Consider the following 23,293-nt stretch of genomic DNA (forward strand, 5'->3'; position numbering starts at 1 on the left):
ATAAAGCAATTATGAGTATCAGTTTTGGAGATGAGAGGCCAAGGTTAGAATCCCGGCTCCACCATTTACCAGCCAGTATGACCTTCCTTAAGCACACTGCTTGATCTCTATGTAGTTTCCTTGTCTATAAAAAAGGAGTAATAACAGTACTCATGCCATTGAGATACTGTGGATTAAATGAAATAATATACCTAAGTGAAGCTTTTAACAATGCCTGACACACGGTAAACATTAAATGACAATGGTAATTGTTACCATTGTAGTTAGTTATCAACATTATTACTTCAGGGCTTTTGCTATTATTTCCTCTGCTTGAAATGCTCTTCCCTCAAATCTTCATGTGGTTGGTTTATCATCAGTCTCCTCTAACATCCCATTTAAATTAGCACTCTTCCCCTTACACACATTACTCTGTTTATTGTCTGCAGAGTATTTATCCACCGTAAAATTATCCTGTTTATTTATTTGTTCATTTGTTTACTATATGCCTCCTCCAGTACAGAGTTTCCCTTATCTGTATAATCCGCAGTATTATCAGCTTTTAGTTAGAATAGTGCATGGAACGTGTGTTAAATAAATGAAATACCACTATCATCATGGGTATATGAGATAGCCGTAGAAAAAGCAAGTTCAGAAGTCACAACAGAGTGAAGCTAAAGACAACATCAGCTACCTTATTATGAGAGTCCATGTTACCGCCCTCTAAAAGACAAAACCAAGGCCTGGGAGAAAGCTGGCTTTTGAGGAGTCACAGTTGTCACAGCCTATTACAATCTTTCCTGATGAGTGTCAATTCCAAACACTTTCAAATTCCACAGGGTCACAAGAAAGGCACCATAAATGGGTACTAAATTGATCTGTCCAATTTGATATTACATTTCTTTGATTCTAAGACACAATTTTAACAACTCTGAAATCGGTATGCATCTTAAAAATACTGCCAGCCAGCATCAAAACTTGCAGAATAGGTGTCAGTGACTTAGAAAATCCAGGAAACCAATGAAGAGCATTTATTTAACTCTTAAGAGTCAATGGTTGTAGGAGGTGTGGTGGAGGTGGTGAAGCAGAAACCAAATGCAGGCCAGCTACTCCTAAATGGGTTCTTAATAGCAATAGCTTACAAAACAAAACAAAACAAAAGGATTCTTCAAAGAAATTCTGCATTACTAATGTATAAAGGACAATAAGGTATGTGTGTGTGGGGGAACAGGGTATCAATGATCTGAGTACAAAAAGTGATTCAGAAGAGACAGACCCTAAATATTTATTTTCCTTTCTATGTATTAAGGCAAAAAATTATTGTCTAATTAAGTGAAAAAGGACTCTTTCAGTAAGTATAACATAAAACATTCTAGGTGATAAGAAAGCATTGTATTATGGTACAACTAGCAATATTTTTGAGTAATACCTAAAATACAGTACATCTTACAATCAACAGTATTTGCATATGATGAAATATTTTGAAAACTCTATTTGTAGTGAATGTATTTATTCAAGTGTTTGTGTGCATGTTTTGTTGTGTGTACCTGTTAATACTTAAAGCTGTATGGTAGGATGATATAAAGCTGAGCTGTTCACTAGTTTTACGTGACTATCTAATTTAAATAAATAAAAACTAATTAAAAAGTTCATTTCTTCAGTTACACTAGCCACATGTGACAGTGCAGATATAGAAACATTTCCATTATCACAGAAAGTTCTGCTGGACAGTGTTGATGTAGAAAACCTGGAATCTAAATATCTGGATTCACTCCTGTCACTACCATTAATCATACTAGTCCTCAAGTCCCCTCACCTGTAAAATATAAGGGTTAGATTAGATGAACTTTACAAAGTATCCTTCCAACTACAATAGTCTGTGACTTTCCTATGAATTCCATACTTCAGCACTTCCCTCTGCCTGTAAGGACAAGGTGGCATTTGGAAATACAGATGCTGATTAGCTGTTAGAATCTATCACCAGAAAGAAGATGTACACAATATGAAAATACTGTAATGCACAAGTCATATGAATGACTGTAAGCTTAATGTGCTTTCAACCACTATTACTCACTAACTACGTACTCATTCATTTTCACAAAATCCAACATATGTTTATATTAAGGTTTCCTATGATAGCAGAACAACTTTGACATTTCTAAAAAACAGTAAATTTCTCTGCCAACCAAAATGCATGCAATATCCTCAAATTCTGCAGTGGGAAATGAGAGTGAACAACAAAAAACAGAATTCATATCAACAGCTGAAAAATACTACTAAAGGCTGAGGTGAATGAGTATATCATTTGAGGATTTAAGGGAAGGTCCATCACAAGCTAAAAGTTTATTTAAATGTTCATGTTTTATACATGAGGGTCCAGGTTTCTATTCTGAAATTTTATGTGAATTGTCTTCTGCTACATATACATTCAAGTTGATTTTAATAGCAACAGCCTCCTAACTGTTCTCCCTGCTTCCATCCTTGCCTACCTATAGTCTATTTTCAGCACAGTAGCCAGAGTGAGCCTGTTAAAGCTACATCATCAGGTCACTATTTTCCTCAAATCCTTTAATGTTTTCCCATTTCAGTCCATACAACAGCCAAAGAACCCCCTCTGCATACCTCTTTGATGTCACTTCCACCACCTCCCTCCTTCCAGCCACAATGACCTCCTTGCTATTCCTAAATGCCAGGCCCACTCCCATCTCAGGGCCTTTGCACTTGCTGTTCCCTCTGTCTGGAATGCTCTTCCTCAGATATCTGCATAGTTCACTCCTTCAGCACTTTCAAGTCTTAACTCAAAGGTCACCTCATTTGAAGTATTCTCTAATTACCCTGATTAAAATCACAATCTTCTCCAACACTTTAAATTTCCCCATTCCTCTACATTTTCTCCATTGTACTATATCAGTTTTGAATATACTATACACATTTTCTGTTTATTGTCTCCTTCCACTAAATTGAAGGCATAGATTTTGTTGTATGCACTGATTTACCCCTAGTACCTAGAAAAGTGCATCCACATAATAAAAGTTTAGTAAGTACTCATCGAATGAGTGAAATGCTTTCTTTTACTTACCATGGAGTAAAATGGACACACCAAGAATATACGTCACAATTGCTCTGGGACTTTGTATACTGTCTGATTTATATTTCCCATAACTAGGGAATCATATAATGTAGTCCAAACCGGGACACTCCAGAGGGTGAAAGGAGGTACTAATAATAATTAATCAACGTGAATAATTAGTGACAACAGGCAAAACTGGATCTATCACTGGCAAACCAGAACAGAAGTTCACTTTACCTGTAAGCCATTTTAGAAGTATGAACTAAGGGCATCCATTTAACATAATGAAAGCAAGCCTTCTAGTATAGGCCAATGTTATGGAGAAGACACTTACTGTATAGTTCTTTCATTGAACACAAATCTTTTATCACTGACTAAACTTAGAGCTTTTGGCATGTAATAGATACTACTAACAAGGGAAAAAAAGCTTGCTGAATGAATGAAAGAATAAACATTTGATCCTATACTGGGTACTTGTTCGTTGCAAGCACCTTTCTTAATAACCAAAAATGAAAAACAATCTAAAGGTCCAACAATAAAAAGATAATTAAATAAATTATAGCATACTATATAATGCAGAACACGGTTAAGTTCTGGGAATACAGAGATACATAAAACAAGTCCCACCTTCCAAGAGTTAGTCCATCAAGGGAAAGTAAATCAAATTAGAGCATGAAACAGCTATATGCCTGGACCTCATCAGTTTTACCCCTTACTGAACTTACCATTGAGTTATATTTTTTATATAACCTTAGGTTTTATTAAGGGTCATTTAAAAAAGAATACGAATCAAATTTCAGCATGTTTTATAAATTATCAGTCACTATTTATAATGTATTCAATGTGCCTTTACATTAAAAGCCAAAAAACTTTTGAAATTTGGGATAAAATTTGCCCCACTGTTTATTTCCCAACCAATTTTCAGACTATTAGAATAGTGGCATTTTCCTGAACATAATACTAAAACCAAGTCAGATTTATAATGCACAAATGAATCAGAAGGTATGGGAGATATTGCCTTCAAGGAGCTCATCTACAAACTGCACAGACAAAATATACAGAGTGCTAAACAATACAAGAATAATAATACAAGGCAGTACAGGATGCTGTGTCAAATGACTAATACAGGAAAGCTGAATCATGAAAAACAAGCAACTGCCAGAAAGGGGGGTGGGGGGAGAAGAAGAGGGACAGTGTCCATGAAATTGAATGAAACTGGCGTTTTTTAAGATTATTCTGGTACCAGTGTATAAATTGAACTGGAGAGTGGAAAGGAAGTGAAAGCAGTTTAGAAACGTCACTGTAATTCAGGAGCAAAGTGTTAAGGCAATGAATTAATATAGTGCCAGTAGGAAAGGAAAAAAAAAGGCAATGCTATACTTCTTAAAAATAAGATAAAGCTGGGTGACTGCATATGGGGAGCAAATACAAAACATAAATCCAAGACAATTCTGAAGTTTAAGCATAGGTAACTGGGATAATAATGGCTTTCATGGCCAAAAACAGGAAGATCAGGAACGGTACTCATTTTGAGACCAAAGATAAGTTTAGTTTTAGCCGGAAAGCAAAAGTATGCAATGTCACATTTTTCTAGGGCGATGTTAAAGTCTATTTTGTATTATGTAAAGTACACATCTAACATGGACAAATGGTCAAATCAATAGCTTTTGGACAAGCACTTAAAACAAAGATGGAAAAGATTTTAGCAACTATTAGGAACAAAAATACAGTCAACTGGAACTCCTCCATTTAACAAATATTTATTGAATGTCTACTATGTCCCAGGCACTGTGCTAGAGCAGGAATGCAGGTGCACATTTTAGTGTACAAGACCAGGTACTGTTTGACCCTTTCCTCCTCACACCAAGGTTTGGGATACAGTCAAATGATACTTCATGACATACACTGAGATGTGGCACTTTATTACTGTTACCAAAATTCATTTATTTGTGTCACTGAATTCTGCCTTTGAATACTTTAGTGAAGATCCTTCCAGTGTTGATTTCTAAATGCAATATGGTGAGTAGAAATAAGAACATAGGTCTAGGAGATTTATGTTTGACAGCTCATATGTTCTCAGGCAGTCACATTTGTCCTTGCAACTTCATCTGTAAAATGACAAGGGTGAACTACAATTCTCTTTCTAAGATGCAAGCCAATCCTAAATCTAGATCTTATGAAGCTTTACTGATTCTTAAAATGCTCCTACACAAACATACAACTTACTTTAAGATTTGAGTAATTATTTTTTTGTTTTTGAGAAGTTATTTTATTAAAAAACAATTTAAAATGGAGAATTGTTGCCTCTAAGTATATCTTTGAAATTAAACACATACCTGGAAGTTTAAAATTGTGCTCATATTTTTTTAAGGAGCCTTCAGCCTGAAATCGGTCAGGCAAAGGAGAAAAAGTCCTTGGCTCATCCACCTGAATCCCCAAAGTCGCTTCCATCACACAACTAGGATGCAAAACGCCAGCTAACGGATCATGTCCACAAGGGAAGCAAAGGAGCTGTGAAAATAAGAATATTGGAAAAGATTAGAAGTTTAAATCACTCACTTAAGCACTAAAAAAAAAATGCCACTGCCCCTAAAGGAGTAAACATTTAAGAATGCACCAGGGGTTCAAATCCCTAAAGGAAGGAGAATTGTTGGCAACTTCTAAGGATTTTATTTGCTTTACCTTCACCTTCCAGAAATTTTGGCAAGGGACCGAAGGGATAATTACCCAGCCGGTGGAGGCTAAGCAGCAGCTAGCAGCGGTGGAAGGGTGTGTGCAGGTGGAGGGGTGGGGGAAGCGGGTAGTGCAGCTCCTGGGCACCAGGCCGCCGGTGTGCGTGTTTGTGCGTGTAGAGAGGGAAGCAGTGCTGTTTGACCTGAGGACAGGGGCTGAAGGAGGAAATCTTTTGACTATTGAAAGGGAGAGCCAGGAGACTCGTCCCGGACCCACGCGAGTTTGTGGAGAGCTTATACAATACGGGACACGAGCACCGGGCGCAGGAAAAGAAGAGGGAATGAACCGGGATCCTCAAGTCAGCGCCGGGTCGCGAGCTCGGCGGTAAAGGATCTGCTCTCTTCTGACCCGAGACCGAACGGGATGCTTAGTGCGCAGGCGCGCGACTTTCCCGCCGCGGCTCAGCGGGATACGAAGGGGTGGGGGTGGGGGAACTGCACTGCGACAAGACCGAGTCACGAATCCTGAATTTATTTCTAAGCCCTTAGAATCCCGCGCCATGGAACAAACCGTCAGAAACTCACGGTTGAAGGGAATACGACTTCTGTGGTTTCCCAAATGCCTGGGTCACCAGCTCCAAAGCTCCCCTTTTAGCGAGTCTGCCAAACGCGCCTGCGCAATACTTTCCGCGCCGCCTCTTCTAGTTGCTCATGCGCACTATAAAGCTCTAGGCGCCGTGGAATCCACTGCTTGGCGCTTGCGCAGGGGAGTTGGGTTTCTGCCCTGAGGTCGTGGCTGGCTAATAGCTAGCCAAAGAGCAGTTATAGAAATAAATCCCAGGAATAACCATTACGAAAAAATAGGGTGGACCTATCGTAAAGTTAAGGATCCAACACTGTTTTCAGGAAAGAAGGCAATTCAGAGAAAGGAAAGCCTCAGGTCCTGGAGTCCTGACATGTACTACCATACTGTGGCCAACATGCCATGGGGCAGACTTAATGTCTTGACTTCATGCTTTTACTTCCTCTCCTTTGAGTGCCCTGCTTCTCTAATCAAACAAACAAACAAATGCCAATCGCTGATTGTTTATGGCTGTATTAACATAAATGGAAACAGTGGCATTCAGTTAGTCACTCATTCAATATATGTTATTTAACGCTCGGCTGTGAGGCAGGCAGTTGTTAGCGGCTGGAGTTATAGCAGTGAACTAGACAGACGAGTGCCACCCTTCTGTGAAGCTAAATTACAGTGAGGTGGTGACAATAAGCCAATGAATAAATGAAAATAAACAGTTTCACAGACTATCAACATCAGATAGGTCACTCTATAACCATGGTAGATCAAGACAAAAATAAGATCACTCCATAATCATGTCTGAACACAGACAAAACATGAACATTTTCAAAGGCACAAAAATACCAAAACATCTCCCTATCCTGACTAATATGAGTGATTGTGGCTTCTTTAAAAATTGCAATTTTAACTTCAGTCCAGTCTTCTCTCCTTCTAGATAATATTTACTAAAATAACCAATCATAAATTACCCCTGCTTCCTGCAGCAAAATCCCTCTTCCTCGAACCCTTCTCCAAATCACCTAACACAGGTCCAAATCCTCATGGTGTACAACTATAGATGTGTTTCTGGTACTCTCTGGCTGGAAGTTTTTAAAATAATCAAGTCTGAGATGCTTATTTTATATCCAAGTGATGATCTCAAGTGAATAAAAGGATATACTGGTCTGGAACACAGTCTGGGCTGAGATATAAATTTGTTTGTCATCAACTTATAAATGAAACTTAAAGCCTTGGACCTGGATGAGGTAATCAAGGCAAAGATTGTAGGAAGAGAAATGGGCCATGAGATCCTCCAACTTTTCAAAGTTCAGCATAGGAGGAAGGAAAAGCCAGGAAAGGAGGCTAAGAGCAGCCAGGAAAGTAAGGAGGTGCTGTCAGAAGTCAAGAAAGAAAGTTTTACAATTTAGAAGGAAGTGGTCAATTATAGCAAATGCTGCAAGAAAATAAAGTATGATGAGGTCACAGTAGTGACCATGGATTTGGCAACAACATGGTAACCATTAAAGCCTCTGTCAAGAGCAGTTTCAGAGGTGTACTGAGGCAGAAAGACTGGAATGTAATGAAAATGAAAGATGTAGAAGTGGAGACAATTCTTGAGATTTTGTTTGTGCATCTGTGTGTTTCTTGATTTTGGAGCTGGGGGAAAAGCAGAGAAATAGGATGGTGGGTAGAGTGGGTTATTAGAGCACAGGAAGTCTTTTGTTGCTATTGTGTTGACAGATAGATGTTTATATGACGGTGGGAATGATCTAATAGAGAAAGAGAAATTGTTGATGTGGGAGAAAAAGGGAATACCCACAGGAATAGGTTATAAAGAAGGATGAAGGCATTGATCCAAAACATAAGGAAGTGGGATGGGCCTTTTGAAAAAAACCTGGACTCCCATCTTTTTTACAGGATGGGAAGACAGAGAAGATGGGTCCAAGCAGGTGGTTTATGTATGGGTGGGAGGATAAGGTGGCATTTTGGTTTGCTAAAGCTGCTGAAATGCAATACACTCGAAATGGGTATGCTTTTAACAATGGGATTTATTAAGTTACAAGTTACAATTCTAAGTCCATGAAAATGTCCAAATTAAGGTATCAACAAGAGGATACCTTCTCTGAAGAAAGGCTGCTGGCATCTGGGGTTCCTCTGTTAGACAGTAAGGCACATGGCTGGCATCTGCTGGTCCTTCGCTCTTGGCTTTCATTGCTTTCAGCTTCTAATTCCAGTGGCTTTCTCTCTGAGTGTCTGTGGGTTCTCTCTTGGCATCTCCAGGGCATTTCTTTCTCAGCTTTCTGCCTTTTATCCCCTCATAAAGGACAAGGTAAGGGATTAAGACACACCTTGAATGGGCTGAGTCACATTTCAATTGAAACAACTTAATCAAAAAGTTCCACCCACAATAGGTCTGCCCCTACAAGGACAGATTAAAAGAACATGGCAGGGGCAAGATGGCGGCATAGAGAGGAGTGGAATTTAGTCAGTCCCCTGGAAAACTAATAAACAACCAGGAACAACTAGTAAATAATCTGGAATAACTGCTTGGGGACAAACATGACTGCCCACACTTTGTACACCAACCTGGATTGGGAGGAATGCCTGAGACCACAGCACAGAATCTGTAAGTGAAAGCTGCGAAACTATGCTGAGAGCTCCCTCCCCCACAGCAGGCGTTGCTGCAAAACCTCATTGTGGTAGAAACCAGCAGCACTCTCTGAGTGAGCCAATATAGCTCAGCTGAGCTCCAACTGGGTTTTAATAAACAAATGTAGACTGCCGAATACAAGTTACAACACCCCAATAAGCACACAGAGGCTTTTACTGATGACTGACCTTACAGAACCCAGAAGATGCATCTGTACTGGGAGAGGGAGCCCAGAAGACCGGGTGTTACCTTTGGCTAATGAGTGAAACTGGGGGCCTGTATACTGGCTCCAAAAGGGGGCTTTCTGTCCCTTTTTCTCTCTCTCAACCTCAGGGGCTCAGAATAGAGAGCTGCAGCCATTTTCAGTTCCCAGGGATCTGCCCCAGACAGGGGTGGAGATAACAGAGACAGAGAGACAATTCAAATGCAAATGATAAATCCTAGGGGGTGTTTTTCCCAAAGAGTAAGGAGGTGGGGCCCAGCTTTCCTTCAGAATCAGATCCCAGAGTCTGGGGGAAAACAGCCATAACAGAAACTAAAGCCAAAACACATCTCCTTACATCAGTTGGGAGTGATAGGCTGACAGGAGCCGCCTGCTGGGCAGGTTAGGAAAAGCACAGCAAATGGAAACCTCACAGGAAAGGCTATAAAGAAAATGCTGGGCAAACATAAGGTAAAACTCAAACATTTGAAAAAGCAACTGGCAGAAGCTATGGACATAAAAGGCATGACACAAGAGGTGAAAGACACAATGGAGACATACAACAGCAGATCTCAAGAGACAGAAGAAAACACTCAGGAACTGGAGAACAAGACACCTGAAAGCCTACACACAAAAGAACAGATAGTGAAAAGAATGGAAAAATATGAGCAATGTCTCAGGGAATTGAATGACAACATAAAATGCACCAATATACGTGTCATGGTTGTCCCAGAAGAGAAGAGAGGGGAAAAGGGGCAGAAGCAATAATAAAGGAAATAATCAATGAAAATTTCCCATCTCTTATGAAAGTCATAAAATTACAGATCTAAGAAGCGCAGTGTGCCCCAAACAGAATAGATCTGAATAGGCCTATGCCAAGACACTTAATAATCAGATTATCAAATGTCAAAGATAAGAAGAGAATCCTGAAAGCAGCTAGAGAAAAGTGATCCATCACATACAAAGGAAGCTTGATAAGACTATGTGCAGATTTCTCGGGAAAAACCATGGAGGCAAGAAGGAAGTGGGGTGATATATTTAAGATATTGAAAGAGAAAAACCACCAACCAAGAATCCTATATCTGGCAAAACTGTCCATCAAATATGAGGGAGAGTTTAAAATATTCTCTGACAAACAGACAATGAGAGAATTTGTGAACAAGAGACCTACGCTACCGGAAATACTAAAGGGAATACTACAGACAAATAGAAAAGATGGGAGTGAGAGGTTTGGAACACAGTTTTGGGGGATGGTAACACAGCAATGTGAGTACAGTGAACAAAGATGACTGTGAGGATGGTTAAAAGAGGAAGGTTAGGAGCATGTGGGACACCAAAAGGAAAGAGGAAAGATAAAGACTGTGACTGTATAACTAAGTGAAACCTAGGATGCTCAACGATTGTGATAAAATGTACAAATATGTTTTTACATGAGGGAGTACAAATGAATGTCAACCTTGCAAGGTGTTAAAAATAGGGTGGTATTCTTTTTATTAACAGAAACTTTGTATTATGCTTCCTTTAATGTGACAAAGAGAATATACCAAAGTTAAATACCTATAACAGGGGGACATGAGGGAGGGGTTTGGGAGTCTTGGCATTGGTGATATTGTCTGACTCTTTTCTGCTACTTTAGTTTAATTATATCTTTCCTTTCATTGCTTTTTAGCTGTCATGTTTTTCTTTCTTTCTTTCTTTTTCTTTTTCTTTTGTCTCTTTACCTTCTTTGACTCTTCCTCCTTCTTTGTGGAAAACATGGAGATGTCCTTATAGAGATAGTGGTGATGGTGGTGAATACACAAATATGTAACTATACAGGGAACCACTGATTGTTTACTTAGGACGGAAAGTATGGTTGGTGAACAAAGCCATCTTGAAAGAAAAAAACGGGCTGATGAAGAAATCTTGAGGGTACTACACTGAGTGAAATAAGTCAGACACATAAGGACAAATACTGCATGGTCTCACTGATATGAACTAATTGTAATATGTAAACACATATGCGGTCGCAGTTAGATCGTCTGGGGGGATGGCGGCCGGTTGCTGAACCCTCGGCTCTCGGCGTTGCTCGGAGGGTACCGGCGGCGGGGGCTCTTTCCCGGAGGCGAGGGCGAGGCAGGGGACTTGGCCAGTTCCCCGGCGGAGGCGTGCAAGGCGTGGAGGGCGGCGAGAAGGGAAAGGAAAGACACTCTTCCTCCAGTGGGGGTAGAACAAAAAAGGGGGTTTATTCAGGGGTGAGCACAGGTTATATAGGCTGGCAAGAAGGGCGGGGGTTGTTACAAGCCAATGCTGAGGGGATAAAGGCTAGGATTGGTTCTGAGAGGGTGCGGAGGTTAGGATTGGTTCTAAGAGGGCGCGGAGGTTGTTTGAAAAGGGGCGGGAATTGCTCTGGCAACGGTGTCTGGCAACAGTGTATGCGCACTGGTGGTGGCGGGAGTTGCTCTGGCAACGGGGGGTGTGCGGGCAAGATAAGGGGGTGGGGAAAAGGCGGTTCCCTCCGGCAAGCCTCCCCTAACGGTGGTATTTTGGGTGAGGAAATGGGGCCTGCCTCCGGCCTCACTTTCTCAGGCCTGGGGGGCTGTGGAGGGCGCTGTCGCCCGTGCCCACCACCCTCCCCAGGGGCTGATCAGGTCCCCCAGCCCAGGCCCGCCAAGTCGAAGCACGTAATCAGTATCCTGCACACATAGACATGAAATATAAGTTAACAGGATATAGAATGAGGATAAAGAATGGGGAGCAGTTGCTTATTATGAGTATAAAGTTCAACTAGGTTGAACCTAAGTGTTTGGAATTGGACAGAGGTGACGGTAGCACGTTATTGTGAGAGTAACTAACAGTGCTGAATGGTATGTGAATGTCATGGAAAGCGGAAGCTTAGAGTCACATATGTCACCAGAAGGAAAGTTGGAGGTTAAAAAATGGGAATGTGCAAAACAGGGAATTTTGTGGTGGACAATGTCCATGATTAACTGCACAAATATTAGAAATCTCTTTCATGAACTAAACAAATGTATGATACTAGAAGCTAATAATGTCAATTAAAAAAGAATCCTTTGATTCTCTCTTTGAAAAAACACACCTATTGTTTAAAAACAATATGTTTTTTAAAAAATGCCTATTGCAAACCATGTACTACAGTTAACAGTATCTTAACATTCTTTCATCAACAGTAACAAATGTACCATACCAATACTATGAGTCAATAATGGAGGGGGGGTGGTTAGGCGTAGGAGAGAAACTGAGTTTTCTTTTTTGTTTTTATTTCTTTTCTGGGGTAATGAAAATGCTCTAAAAATTGGAAAAAAAAATTAACTGTGCGATGGATGCAGAGCTGTATGATGGCACCATGGGCAATTGATTGTGCACTTTGAATCTTTGGATAATTGTATGGTATGTGAACAATCTCAATAAAATTAAAAAAAAAATGACATTTTCTGGGGTACATAACAGCTTCAAACCAGCACAGGTGTTTCCTATCTGATCACATCAATTTTCTGAATAAAATATGAGATGAGGTCTTCATCTGAGAGTGATGCAGGGAGGTATTAGAGATTGGAGGAGTGAGAAGAAAGTCTAAAGAATCTTCTGGGAGTGAGAATGTGAACTGGGGAAAGTTTGCAATATTGCCAGCAGGGTTGAGTGTCCATTTGCAGTCTGGGTCATCAATTTAAAGCATAGTGGTATGAGTTTTCTCAAGGAAACTTCAGTCAAGAGAGTGCAGACATGGAAAGGGATAACTGGATTTAACCGAGGATGAATATCACACAGAAAGCAAGTGAGAGTGTTTACAAAGAAGTAAACAAAAGTTTAGGGAGGTGATATAGATAGATAGATGATAGATAGATGGATGGATAGATAGATAGGTAACTAGATAAAGGTGGTGGGAACAAAGGATTGGGAATCCCATTGTAATCTAAGAATTTATGTATGGGAGTACAAGAATGAGTTAAAAGGATAGAGGTGGTAGATGGTATATGAGGTAGTGAAAACTGGGATTTCAGAGTTAAGACCACTGGAGAGGGTGGCTATATTTGCTGAAGGAAAAGATCCATTTTAGCGTGAAGAGATCAGATTATCCTGACCCCAAAACCCATTCCATGGCCAGGGAGATAGCAGTTACTTTGCCTAATCCACTTTCTCCCCAAGCAGTATGTGCCAGTTTGAATGTATTATGTCCCCAAAAACGCCATTATCATTGATGCAATCTTGTGTGAGCAGACATTTTAGTGTTGATTAGATTGTAATTCTTTGAGTACTTCCATGGAGATGCAACCCACCCAACTGTAGGTGATAACTCTGATTAGATAATTTTCAGGGAGGTGTGGTCTCACCCATTCAGCATGGGCCTTGATTAGTTTACTAGAGCACTATATAAGCTTGACAGAAGCAGCAAGCTTGCTACAGCCAAGAGGGACACTTTGGAGAATGCACGGGAGCTGACAGAGGAGCTGCAGCTTACAGAGACATTTTGGAGACAGCCTTTGAAAGCAGACTTTTGCTCCAGAGAAGCTAAGAGAGGACAAACGCCCCAAGAGCAACTAAGAGTGACATTTTTGAGGAGCTGCAGCCTAGAGAGGAACAGCCTGGGAGAAAGCCATTTTGAAACCAGAACTCTGGAGCAGACACTAGCCACGTGCCTTCCCAGCTAACAGAAGTTTTCCGGATGCCATTGGCCTTCCTTCAGTGAAGGTACCCCTTTAGCTTGGACACTTTATGGCTTTAAGACTGTAACTTTGTAACCAAATAAACCCCCTTTATAAAAGCCAATCCATTTCTGGTGTTTTGCGAAAAGGCAGAATTAGCAAACTACAACACTGTAAGTGGTATCCCCTCCTGAGGAGCTATTAAAACTCCTGAGGAACAGGCTATATTCCAGGTCAATTACAACAGAATTTCTGGAGGTAGGACCCATGCATCAGCATCTTCCAATGTGCAACCTAGGGGGAGAACAACTGATTGATAAGTTGGCCACATTTATCTGTAAAATCTGTATTATAGTCCTTGTCAAAGTTTCTCCCCCCATTTAATCATATAATTACTCCTTTACTTGGCAACCAGAAGTGTGTGGTGTGTTATGAGGTAGAAGGATGAGAAGAGTTCAGCAGACAACTTCTCCTGGACAAGGTAGGGATTTTGAAAACAACTGGATAAATACATGAGGACTTGGGGCCAAGTGGTACCTGGGCCCCAGCCTAGGTAGAGAATGACTAATTGTCCTCTAACTCTTTCCCTCCTTCAATGCAAAGTGCATAGGTTTTGATTCATACAGTCCAAAGTTAAGGAAAATTAAGAAGAAATTTTCATTTGAAAAATAAATAGTATTCTCTTTCTTTCTTTCTTTCCTTCCTCCCTCCCTCCCTCCCTCCCTCCTTCCTTCCTTCCTTCCTTCCTTCCTTCCTTCCTTTCTTTCTATTTATTTTGGGCTGTCATCCAAAGTGGGTAAGGGTGAATACTACAGTGTCACATAGTCTGAGTAAAGCAATATACTTTATTGGGAAAAGTTATTGACAAAGGTTAGCCAGAGAAGCCATGTAGACACTGTGGTTCTGTGCTCCAGCAATGGGATCCTGCCTTACTATTGTTTTCCTTTCTTACAGGCAATGCATGAGAACCATCTTATTGATGGGGTTCAAACTACGTGGATATCAGGTAACCTGCATTTAGATGCCAACTGATTATGAGTTGTTTGGGAAAATCAACTCCCCAACAACTAGAGACCTTGGGTCCTGTGAAAAATGGAGTTGGGTGCAGCTTCTCTATCTGGGAGAAGCAGGGAGCTCTAGTCCCAGCCAGTCAGTTGTACAGCCAACTCAGAATTAAGTTCCCAGCACAACTTTCAGATAATTCTGCTCCTCTCTCTCCGTGAAGGTGCATACAAAAGGAACAAAAACAAAACAACAAACAAAACAAAAGATAAAAAGAAATTACTAGCATATGAAAGGAAAAGTTACTGGAAGTCTTATCCCCTACTGATACGTCCACCACCCCCCCCATTTTTTAACCTTCACTATTTAATTGAAACAAATAGCTGAGGCACTTGCTTATAAACTCCTCAAAGTCAGACAACCTAGGACAAAGATAAAGCAAATGCATAGCTTTTGAATATGAATAGTATTTTTCTCTTAGGGCAATAATAAGTAAGTGGAATCTTCAGTTTATACATAAAATAGTAGACCTTCATTATAAAATGCATAGGGCAAATCCTTAGAATTTCATGGGAAAAGCTTTTACTTCAAAAATTAAGTGTAAACTTATTTAAAAGTCAAAGAGCTTCCTGTGAGTCAATTCTGAAATTGCAATGGAATGGTATGGAATTCTGAAATACACAAAGGTTCATAAAAAATGGTTCAGGTTCTCGATTAATAATGTGGAGACGAAAAATAACTGCCTTGCAGGATTGTTATAAAGATTAAATTTTAAAAATATGTAAAGCTTCTGATAGAGTTCATAGAAGACACCTAACATTTTAATTTTTATTCATTTGATAAATAATTTCTCAGACTTGCTGGGCCTAGCAATAGAGTAGGTACCTGTAATATGAAGACAACTAAGAAGGACTCTACCCTCAAGTAGCTGGAAGGCTATAGAGGGGTTGAAGCAGAAGTTTCCATGCTTAACCTTCATGACCAAGCTTTGAACATCTTTCTCAGGGAGGCCTCCCCACCTAAATACGTTGGGTCCCCAGGTGCACACTTCCATAGCACCCTGTTCTCTCTCTTTTATCACATTTCATTATCATTACTTTTTTTTGTGTGTGTGTGTGAGCACAAACTGTGAGTTTTATTAACTGCAGGTATTTCATGTATGTACATGTTTTTCCTCTTGCAAATTCTTTAACTGCTGAAATTACCCTTACAGACTACAAATATTGTAAAATGTGTTTGATTATTAATTTATAAAATTTACCTGCAAAATGATACATTCTGTATGGAGCCTTTGAAATTATATTTTGAGAGTTTATTTACAATCATTGAAATGCATGAGAACAATCTATAGATGGCTCTATAAACCTTGCAAGTAATCACAGGCTCCTTAAACTCACAACATATATCTATTTCAAGGTTAAGTAGAAGCCCATTTTCTTCAAAAGTAATTTTATACTACTTTTTCATAAAAATATAAAAGACTTAGTATTCATGTTTTTACAATATTGAACCCAAACCAAGATTTTCTACAAATTATACCACTTTCCAAAGTTTAAAAGACATCACAGAATAATGTGATATTAAACCAAATTGTCTCATCACTACAAAGTATTTTACTTTTAAGAAATATTGTGCAGTATTTCCTTTTAAACCTGACTTTTATGTTAGATTTCAATTGTGTATATGCCATGTAAACACACCAAATTTAATCCAAGTCATTCATATTTATGCAGTAGACTGTCATATGTGGCCAGTTACCACATACAGTCATACAGTAATTACAGAAATGGCAAAAGGCAATCTTTATGAAAGGCAAAAAAAAATCTTTTTAATAAAAGGCAACCAACACTGCCCTAATTTTCTGCAAAAATTACCTCTTCCTCCTACCTCTTTTCTCCTTTAAATGGTACCGTTTATAGCATGCCATTACTCAAAGATATTTATATCACTTTTACTTAAGATAGCTTTTTACATGGTTGCTTTCTTTTCTGATATGCTGAATTTATCAAAAGTCACCAAGATTAGATGCCTAAGTATTATCCGATTTTTTGCTCGTTTTGAGGTTCCTCTAGAATGATTTTCCTCAGACAAGTGTGACTCTGAGAACGTAAGGAACCACAAGATAATGAATGATACAACAATATGAAACTTGTACCATTCCAAAGGTATAAATATATAATAAGTTCCTTGAACTTTCCATTTAGGACAAGAAGTCAGAAAAACTTTCTGAATGTGATATAAAAATAGAGCACATTTATCAACAGTAGAAAAACTCATAACCTTACAATAGCAAGGTATTAAATCTTACAGAATAACACATAGCCAAAAGCATTAGAAATTCATTGTCTGATATTCTGATACATTATTCTGAAAACATGTCTGATAGATACATACCATTAACATATAATAAAATATGGCATTTATTTCACGGGGGAAAAAAGGTAAGTTTCATCGCACAAACAGATTTACTGGATTTCAGCTTTGATTTTAGAGGTATATTTTAAAGATAAAAAAAAGCAAAACAAAATTCCCCTTAAAATAAAAGTCTTTATATATGTAATCCATTATTAATATTTTTTATGCTCTTACAAAGTAAAACATTTAGAAACTTTTGAACTCTAGAAAGTTTGATCAGTTAACCTTTTTGGATTTAACATATTTTAAATTCCCTTTAGAGAATCACTTTAATGTTTTCAGTCCATAAGTCCAACATGGATGGAGCAGTTCTATTTCTTTTTCTTCTTCTTTGGTGGTTGATCCTCAGAGCTGCTATTTATGGTGGTGCTACTGCTACTGGAGGAGCTGGAATCTGAGTCTGAATCAGAAGAGGAGGAAGAACTTGTGGAGGAAGCTGAAGATGAAAGACTAGAAGAGCTTTCATCAGTGTCACTATCCTCTGAGGAGGGTGAAGAAGAAGTTTCTTCATTTTCTGATGAAGAATCACTGGCTGAACTGTCCCTGCTATTTGTACTGGAACTGGTTACACACTTAGACCTTGTTTTCTTGGTCTTTTTTTCTACATTAGTTTTTCCAATGCTTTGTGGTGATAATAATCTGTTTTCTTTTTCTTTTAAAGCTTTCTTTAGTTCTGCTGTTCTTGAAGTCCTGTGTAGGTATTTTCTTTTTCCTGTGCATTCATAAGTCCAGTGTCCAAATTCTAAACATTTCTGACATCTTACATGTTGCTTATTTGCTTCCCTCACTGGCCCGAGCTCCTTAGGTCAGGCGCCCTGTTAGAGAAACGGCTACACTAAGCCACTCCCTGCTGGGGATTCAAGTCCGGCCTCACATCCCAGCGTCAGCTCACCTGCCGGTTGATGCGCGTCTCCCCGCTCCCAACCTGTCCTGTCCTATCATTACTTCTTAATGTCAACCTTTCCCATTCGACTTATCTTTATGAGGGTAAAGACGATGGCTGTCTTGAGCATGCATTCTGAGGTTGAACTGCCTGTGTGTACAGGGACAAGTTACTTAACCTCTCTGGGATTCTGGGTGATAGTAAAAGTAACTATTTCATCTAGTCTTTAGGTAAGTCAATGAATTAATAAATGTATATGCTTAGTACAGTACCTGGTATGTGATGAGCTGTATGTTGTGTTAGCCATTTTGACAACAATTATGATGGGATTCCCTGAGACATATTAAATAGTCAATAAATATTTGTCAAATGTCAAATGAATGAATGAGTACAAGGAACATAAGAAGGAGTGATTAACTCTAGGTCAGGGAACTTTTTCTGGGGAAACTGAAATCCAAGCTGAGCTTTGAAAAATTCATAGGAGCTCACTAGGTAAGTAGGGAAGAAAGAGGCATTCTAAGAGGTCTGTGACATATAGATGTGTTCTGAAAACTTTAAGTTGTTTGGTATTACTACAGGACAAATAGAGGAAAGAGAGATTGGTAGGAGATGAGCTAGAAAGTAGACAAGGCCCACACCATGAAAAGTCTTGTGTTCCTTCTCAAAATGAATGTGGTAGAGATCTAATGAAGGGTATGAAATAGGAGAGAGAGATAATTGGACTTGAGAAAGAGGCTATAAGCTGGGTGAGCTATTTGAGAAATATTATTAGCTGAGAGAGAGAGAGAAAATTCCAAATAGGTTACTTGAAATGATCTCTTACCACTGTCTGTTTGGAAAAGCTTCAGTTTTTTTACTCTACTCCTATGTGAGGCCTTGTACAGCTTATAGGACATTTCTGTTTTGTTTGTGTTTATTTCTCCCTCAGAGATGATGAAAGGAGAGCAAGGATCTAGTTTGTTTATGAACTACAAGTCTTACAAGAAAGCAAAATTAGCAATCTTGTTCTCATTATTGCTGACTGAGCTACAAGCATGTTTTGTTTCTAGTGTTACCAAATATGAGAAAGCTGTTGGATTAATAATAACTAGGTCAGTGGATCATAGAAACAATTAAGCCAATGGAAAGTACATCCCTTCTGATGTAGCCTTTTCCAGGAAGTGGACTGGGGAGTCTCTGTTGCCGAGGAGGAAGGAGATGCCAGGGAGGGGACAACCCGAGCCCTGGAGGTAGGAGCGGCTTTCTGTGTTCATCCTGTTTATTTGGGTGATGGATTGAGAGTTGTTTCTGCTGTTTTAGCTTCTCCTGCAGATGACAGTAGCTGTCAAAGGCATGTTCTAAGAGGGTCACTAATATGGCACTTGCCTCCTGAAACATCTCTCCTGTGAGACAATACCCCAAATAAGAGAAGATGCTGCTCCTGGGGCCAACGGTGGAAGAGTATGAACAAAGAGAGCAGATACTCCCTATATCAAGATATTGGCTCACAACAAGATTTAGGGAACTGGCAACACTACTTTCCTTTTTTGCCCGCTGCCCCTGTAATAATTAGGCATATTTGTTTTTAAGAACTTGGTGGATAGCTGAGAGAGGATTCGGATAAGCAGATCCCACCCCCACCCCCCTTGTCTTTAATTTTCTCTAGCTTCCTCAGGGTCCAGCTGGAGTTGAGGTACATAGATAATATCTAAGCTCAGGCCTGCATTAGAATAGTGAGGAAAAAAACATTTATAGTTAAAAGAACACAGTACTGGCAATGAGGAGCATAAACTCGAGCAGCCAAACTGGGGAACTTTCTTCCCATCCAGGAATCCTGAACAAAAACTAGGAAAGTTCAATATTGGGACTATAAGGGAAAACTTCCACAATTCCCTCTCAATCACACCTGTATATCTGAATTATTATGTAATGAGAAGGAGAAAGCAATATATTTAATGGGCATTGTGGTAGGTCAGTGTCAGGCACTGTAGTAAGATCTTTATGTGTATTATCTCATGAACGCTTTAATTATTGGACCTATTTTACAGATCAGGAAAATTTGTTTTAGAAAAGACTGATAAATTGCTGATAATGACAAGCCAGTGAGTGGCAAAACTGGAATTTTAATCCAAGACTCTGATTACAAAGGTCTTGATTTATATCAGACTTGAACTATAGTTTTAAAAAGTTTTTTTTCCAACATAGCTAGCAAATATTGTTCTAAGTTAAATATGAAACTGAATTTGAAAGCACAGGTAACCTCATGTGTTATTATTGGAAGATACTGGTTTTTGTTGTATTGTTTTTAGCATGGTTTCAAGAGATAGATTGGGTAAAAACAGGATTGGGTAAAAACAATTTTTTAAAAAGCTAAGCTTTTTTGTATAATAATTTTCTATCTAGCTTGCTGTCTTCTATCTGTTCATCTATCCCCTTTTCTGGTAACTGTAGATAGTTATAATCCAGTTTCAAAAATTGAAAACACAAAAAATGGGATGCTCTATGAGGGAGATCTGGAAATCTACCAAAGGAGAAAAAATATTTATAGGATGAAATAAATATGCTGTACTTAAAAGATGATTGTAGCATACAATGATAACAAATATCATATATTTCCCTAAAACATATATTTTTCAAACATCCTAGAAAAAATCCTGTTATCATTACTAAAATTCAGAGAGACTTACAGGACCAAATTCATATTTTTCTAATTTAAATGCAAACCTATGAAAGCTGAGGTTTTCTTTTAGTTCACTTGGATCCAAAAATACTGTTAAGACTGGAAGGTCAAGGAGCAAGTACTGTGATATGTCAAATTTCATCTCCAGGGACAAAACTTGCTAACATCTGGTACCACTCTGAAATGGGCTGACAATTTCAGTTCAGCCATTAATGGGAAAACTACCCACTTCAATGAAGTCATAATGGTTTGAATTCCAAGTGTTCATTATCTTTAAAGAAGATGAGTTAAAGTTTTGAAAAATCCTTAGAAATTGCAAGTTCAAGGCCTTTGTCTTGTGCCCTTTTGCTGGAAAAGAGATATGCCTGAAAGCACATTTTAAAAATGATATATCGATATTGTGTAAAACTTTTCATATTCTTGTATGTTTTTTAAATCCCAGAATAAGATGGTAATTAATCAGCTTTTATTTTAAAATTATAAAGATGTGAATGTCCATAATTTAAGACAATGTATTAAGATACAGCATTTAATACAGAAATGTTTATTAGTGCTAGCAGTTTTGCAGATTTAAAACAAGTATCGTCTCAGTTTTAGGTTTTAAATACCAAATTTTATCCCAAAGAAGAATTTTGCTGTTAGGTTATAAACCCTGTCCCTCCCCAAAATACCAAAATAGGATTTAAAATGGAGGCACAAACACAACCTACTGTGAAGTTTTAAATGCAGTGACAAACTTGACCCTTAAAAGTTTGATATTGGAGCATCACAAAGCTCTGTAAACTACAGCCCACAGGCCAAATCCAGCCTGTTGCCTATTTTTGTATAGGCTGCAAACTAAGGATAGATTTCACATTTTTAGATGATTGAAAACAATTTTTGTTAAAGAATAACATTTTGTGACACTAAAAGAATAACATTTTGTGACACTTGAAATTATATGAAATCAAATTTCAGTGTCCATAAATACTTTTTTTGTTTGTTTGAACATAGGCATGCTCATTAATTCATGTATTGCTGTAATTGCTTTGACTACAATGGTAGAGGAGTTGAGTAGTTGCCAAACTGTGTGTGGCCCACAAGGCCTAAAATATTTACTGTCTGTCCCTTAATGGGTAGATTTTGCCAATTCCTAGAGCACCACAACAGCAGTTTGTATTGTGGCATGGACATGCAAATAGAACAAATGTAACCAAGGAGTATAGAAGAAATTTTTGCCATACATTAAATCAGCTATTTAATATGGAAAAAGAAAGTACACAAGTATTTACTTTAGTATTTATTAATTACAACAGTTAAGAATTGTGACTAGCACTTTCCCATGGTAGTTTCTTTGTCTTGACAGAAGAACCTTAATTCACCTCTGCAGTGTGAAAAAGTACATTTATTTTCCCATGATCCTCCACAAGGCACAGATGAAGGAAATATGGTGCCAATCCATATGCTGAAGTCTTTGTTAACAGCATAACTATGGATGACAGTGATTTTGATGCTTAATTTTGACATGAAGAGAGAGGAGGAGGAGACAAATACACCGTGCCTACATTTGAAATGAAGGCAAAGATGCACCAAGTCTCTCCTTCCTGCTGCTTGTGTAGCTGGGAATGTGTTGTGGTAAAGCTAGTAAAATCACTTCAGTGTCCTTCAACAGCAACAATTGTAATTCTTCTTAACAGTTCAAGTCCTACTTGTGTTACTCATACATTCTACCTAACACATTCTTCTCTCTCTGGCCATTTGGAAAGGATAGAATAGCATTTATGTCTTAAAAATTTGGAGTAAATTAAGTTACAGTACAAGAATTTTTTTTTGAGAATTTTTATGTTACCTCTTGAGAAAGCTGGAAGCTCCTCTTTGTGTATATCTTCACAGCCTAGGAATATTCCCTGGAGTCATCCCTCAAAAGTGCTAGCTATAGTCTTAGAGAATATGCTATATGAAGCTAAAAGGATCCCTTAGCCTTATAGCCATCCCTGAAGATAGTGATCTATATACATAGGAATGTAAAGTCACCACCTCTTTTAGCCATCACATAGCTGAGGGGGGTGAGGGAGGAGAGTGGAACCAAAAATAAGGGAGCAGAAACAGAGGCCCAGGAATTGGACTGATTGGTGCCTTCTTACATGTGAAGTATAAAGCATAAGCACTCTAAACAGCAGTATAACAAAAAATTTTTAAATGAAAACCCAAAATATATTCTATTTTTTAGATCCTGTAAACACACAACAATTGATTATATGACCACTCATCTTTTTTATAAAAAGAAATCACATTTCTTTTATCTATGCTAGGCTCCAGTATTGCAATACTCTGGTCAGATGAAACACATCTGGAACTTATCAAAGCAAGTTAACTTTACAAAAAGCTCCTTGTAGCAAGACCTCTGGCCAATGTGTTCTTTCCATCACATTTCCACTGCAGTTTACCCATGAATAGTCACCATGAATATTAAAAATAAAAGATAAGTTTCCTTAAACTTTCATTTTGCTTGAGCAAAGTGAGCACTTTATCTAAAAATTAGTCTAACAACAGCATTCCAATTTTTTTTTTTTAGTAAACCTT

The 23,293-nt window shown here is 38.6% G+C and overlaps 2 protein-coding genes across 3 annotated transcripts in view; both read right to left on the reverse strand.

Annotated features, from left to right (window-relative positions):
• Positions 1 to 6,414, reverse strand: part of CDC7 (cell division cycle 7) — a 33,339-nt gene extending 26,925 nt beyond the window's left edge. The window contains exons 1-2 of one of the 2 annotated variants that reach the window (XM_037826659.1): positions 6,307 to 6,414; positions 5,386 to 5,560 (exon numbers count right to left, since the gene is read on the reverse strand). In XM_037826659.1, coding sequence (XP_037682587.1) covers positions 5,386 to 5,500 — 115 coding nt within the window. In that variant the 5' untranslated portion in view covers positions 5,501 to 5,560; positions 6,307 to 6,414. Of the gene's footprint in view, positions 1 to 5,385; positions 5,561 to 5,998; positions 6,017 to 6,306 lie in introns of those variants that run through there. The other variant, XM_037826660.1, reaches the window with a different exon arrangement.
• An 11,086-nt stretch (positions 6,415 to 17,500) lies between these two features.
• Positions 17,501 to 19,449, reverse strand: LOC119513626 (zinc finger CCHC domain-containing protein 10-like). Its single transcript, XM_037809007.1, has 2 exons — positions 19,204 to 19,449; positions 17,501 to 17,989 (listed from the first exon to the last, which is right to left on the reverse strand). Exons 1-2 carry the CDS (start codon positions 19,447 to 19,449, stop codon positions 17,501 to 17,503), a joined length of 735 nt encoding a protein of 244 aa, XP_037664935.1.
• Between the last annotated feature and the right edge of the window lie 3,844 nt (positions 19,450 to 23,293).

Source organism: Choloepus didactylus, chromosome 2 (genome assembly GCF_015220235.1).
Source record: "Choloepus didactylus isolate mChoDid1 chromosome 2, mChoDid1.pri, whole genome shotgun sequence".
Taxonomy (NCBI): domain Eukaryota; kingdom Metazoa; phylum Chordata; class Mammalia; order Pilosa; family Megalonychidae; genus Choloepus; species Choloepus didactylus.

What these genes read in the sequence shown, in the direction of transcription:
- LOC119513626 (XM_037809007.1), bottom strand. Translation starts at nt 19,449, where the DNA reads ATGTTTCAGGAGGCAAGTGCCATATTAGTGACCCTCTTAGAACATGCC. An exon ending in AAGGCTACATCAGAAGGGAT is followed by an intron (nt 17,990 to 19,203) that starts GTACTTTCCATT and finishes GCCTGACCTAAG; the next exon opens with GAGCTCGGGCCAGTGAGGGA.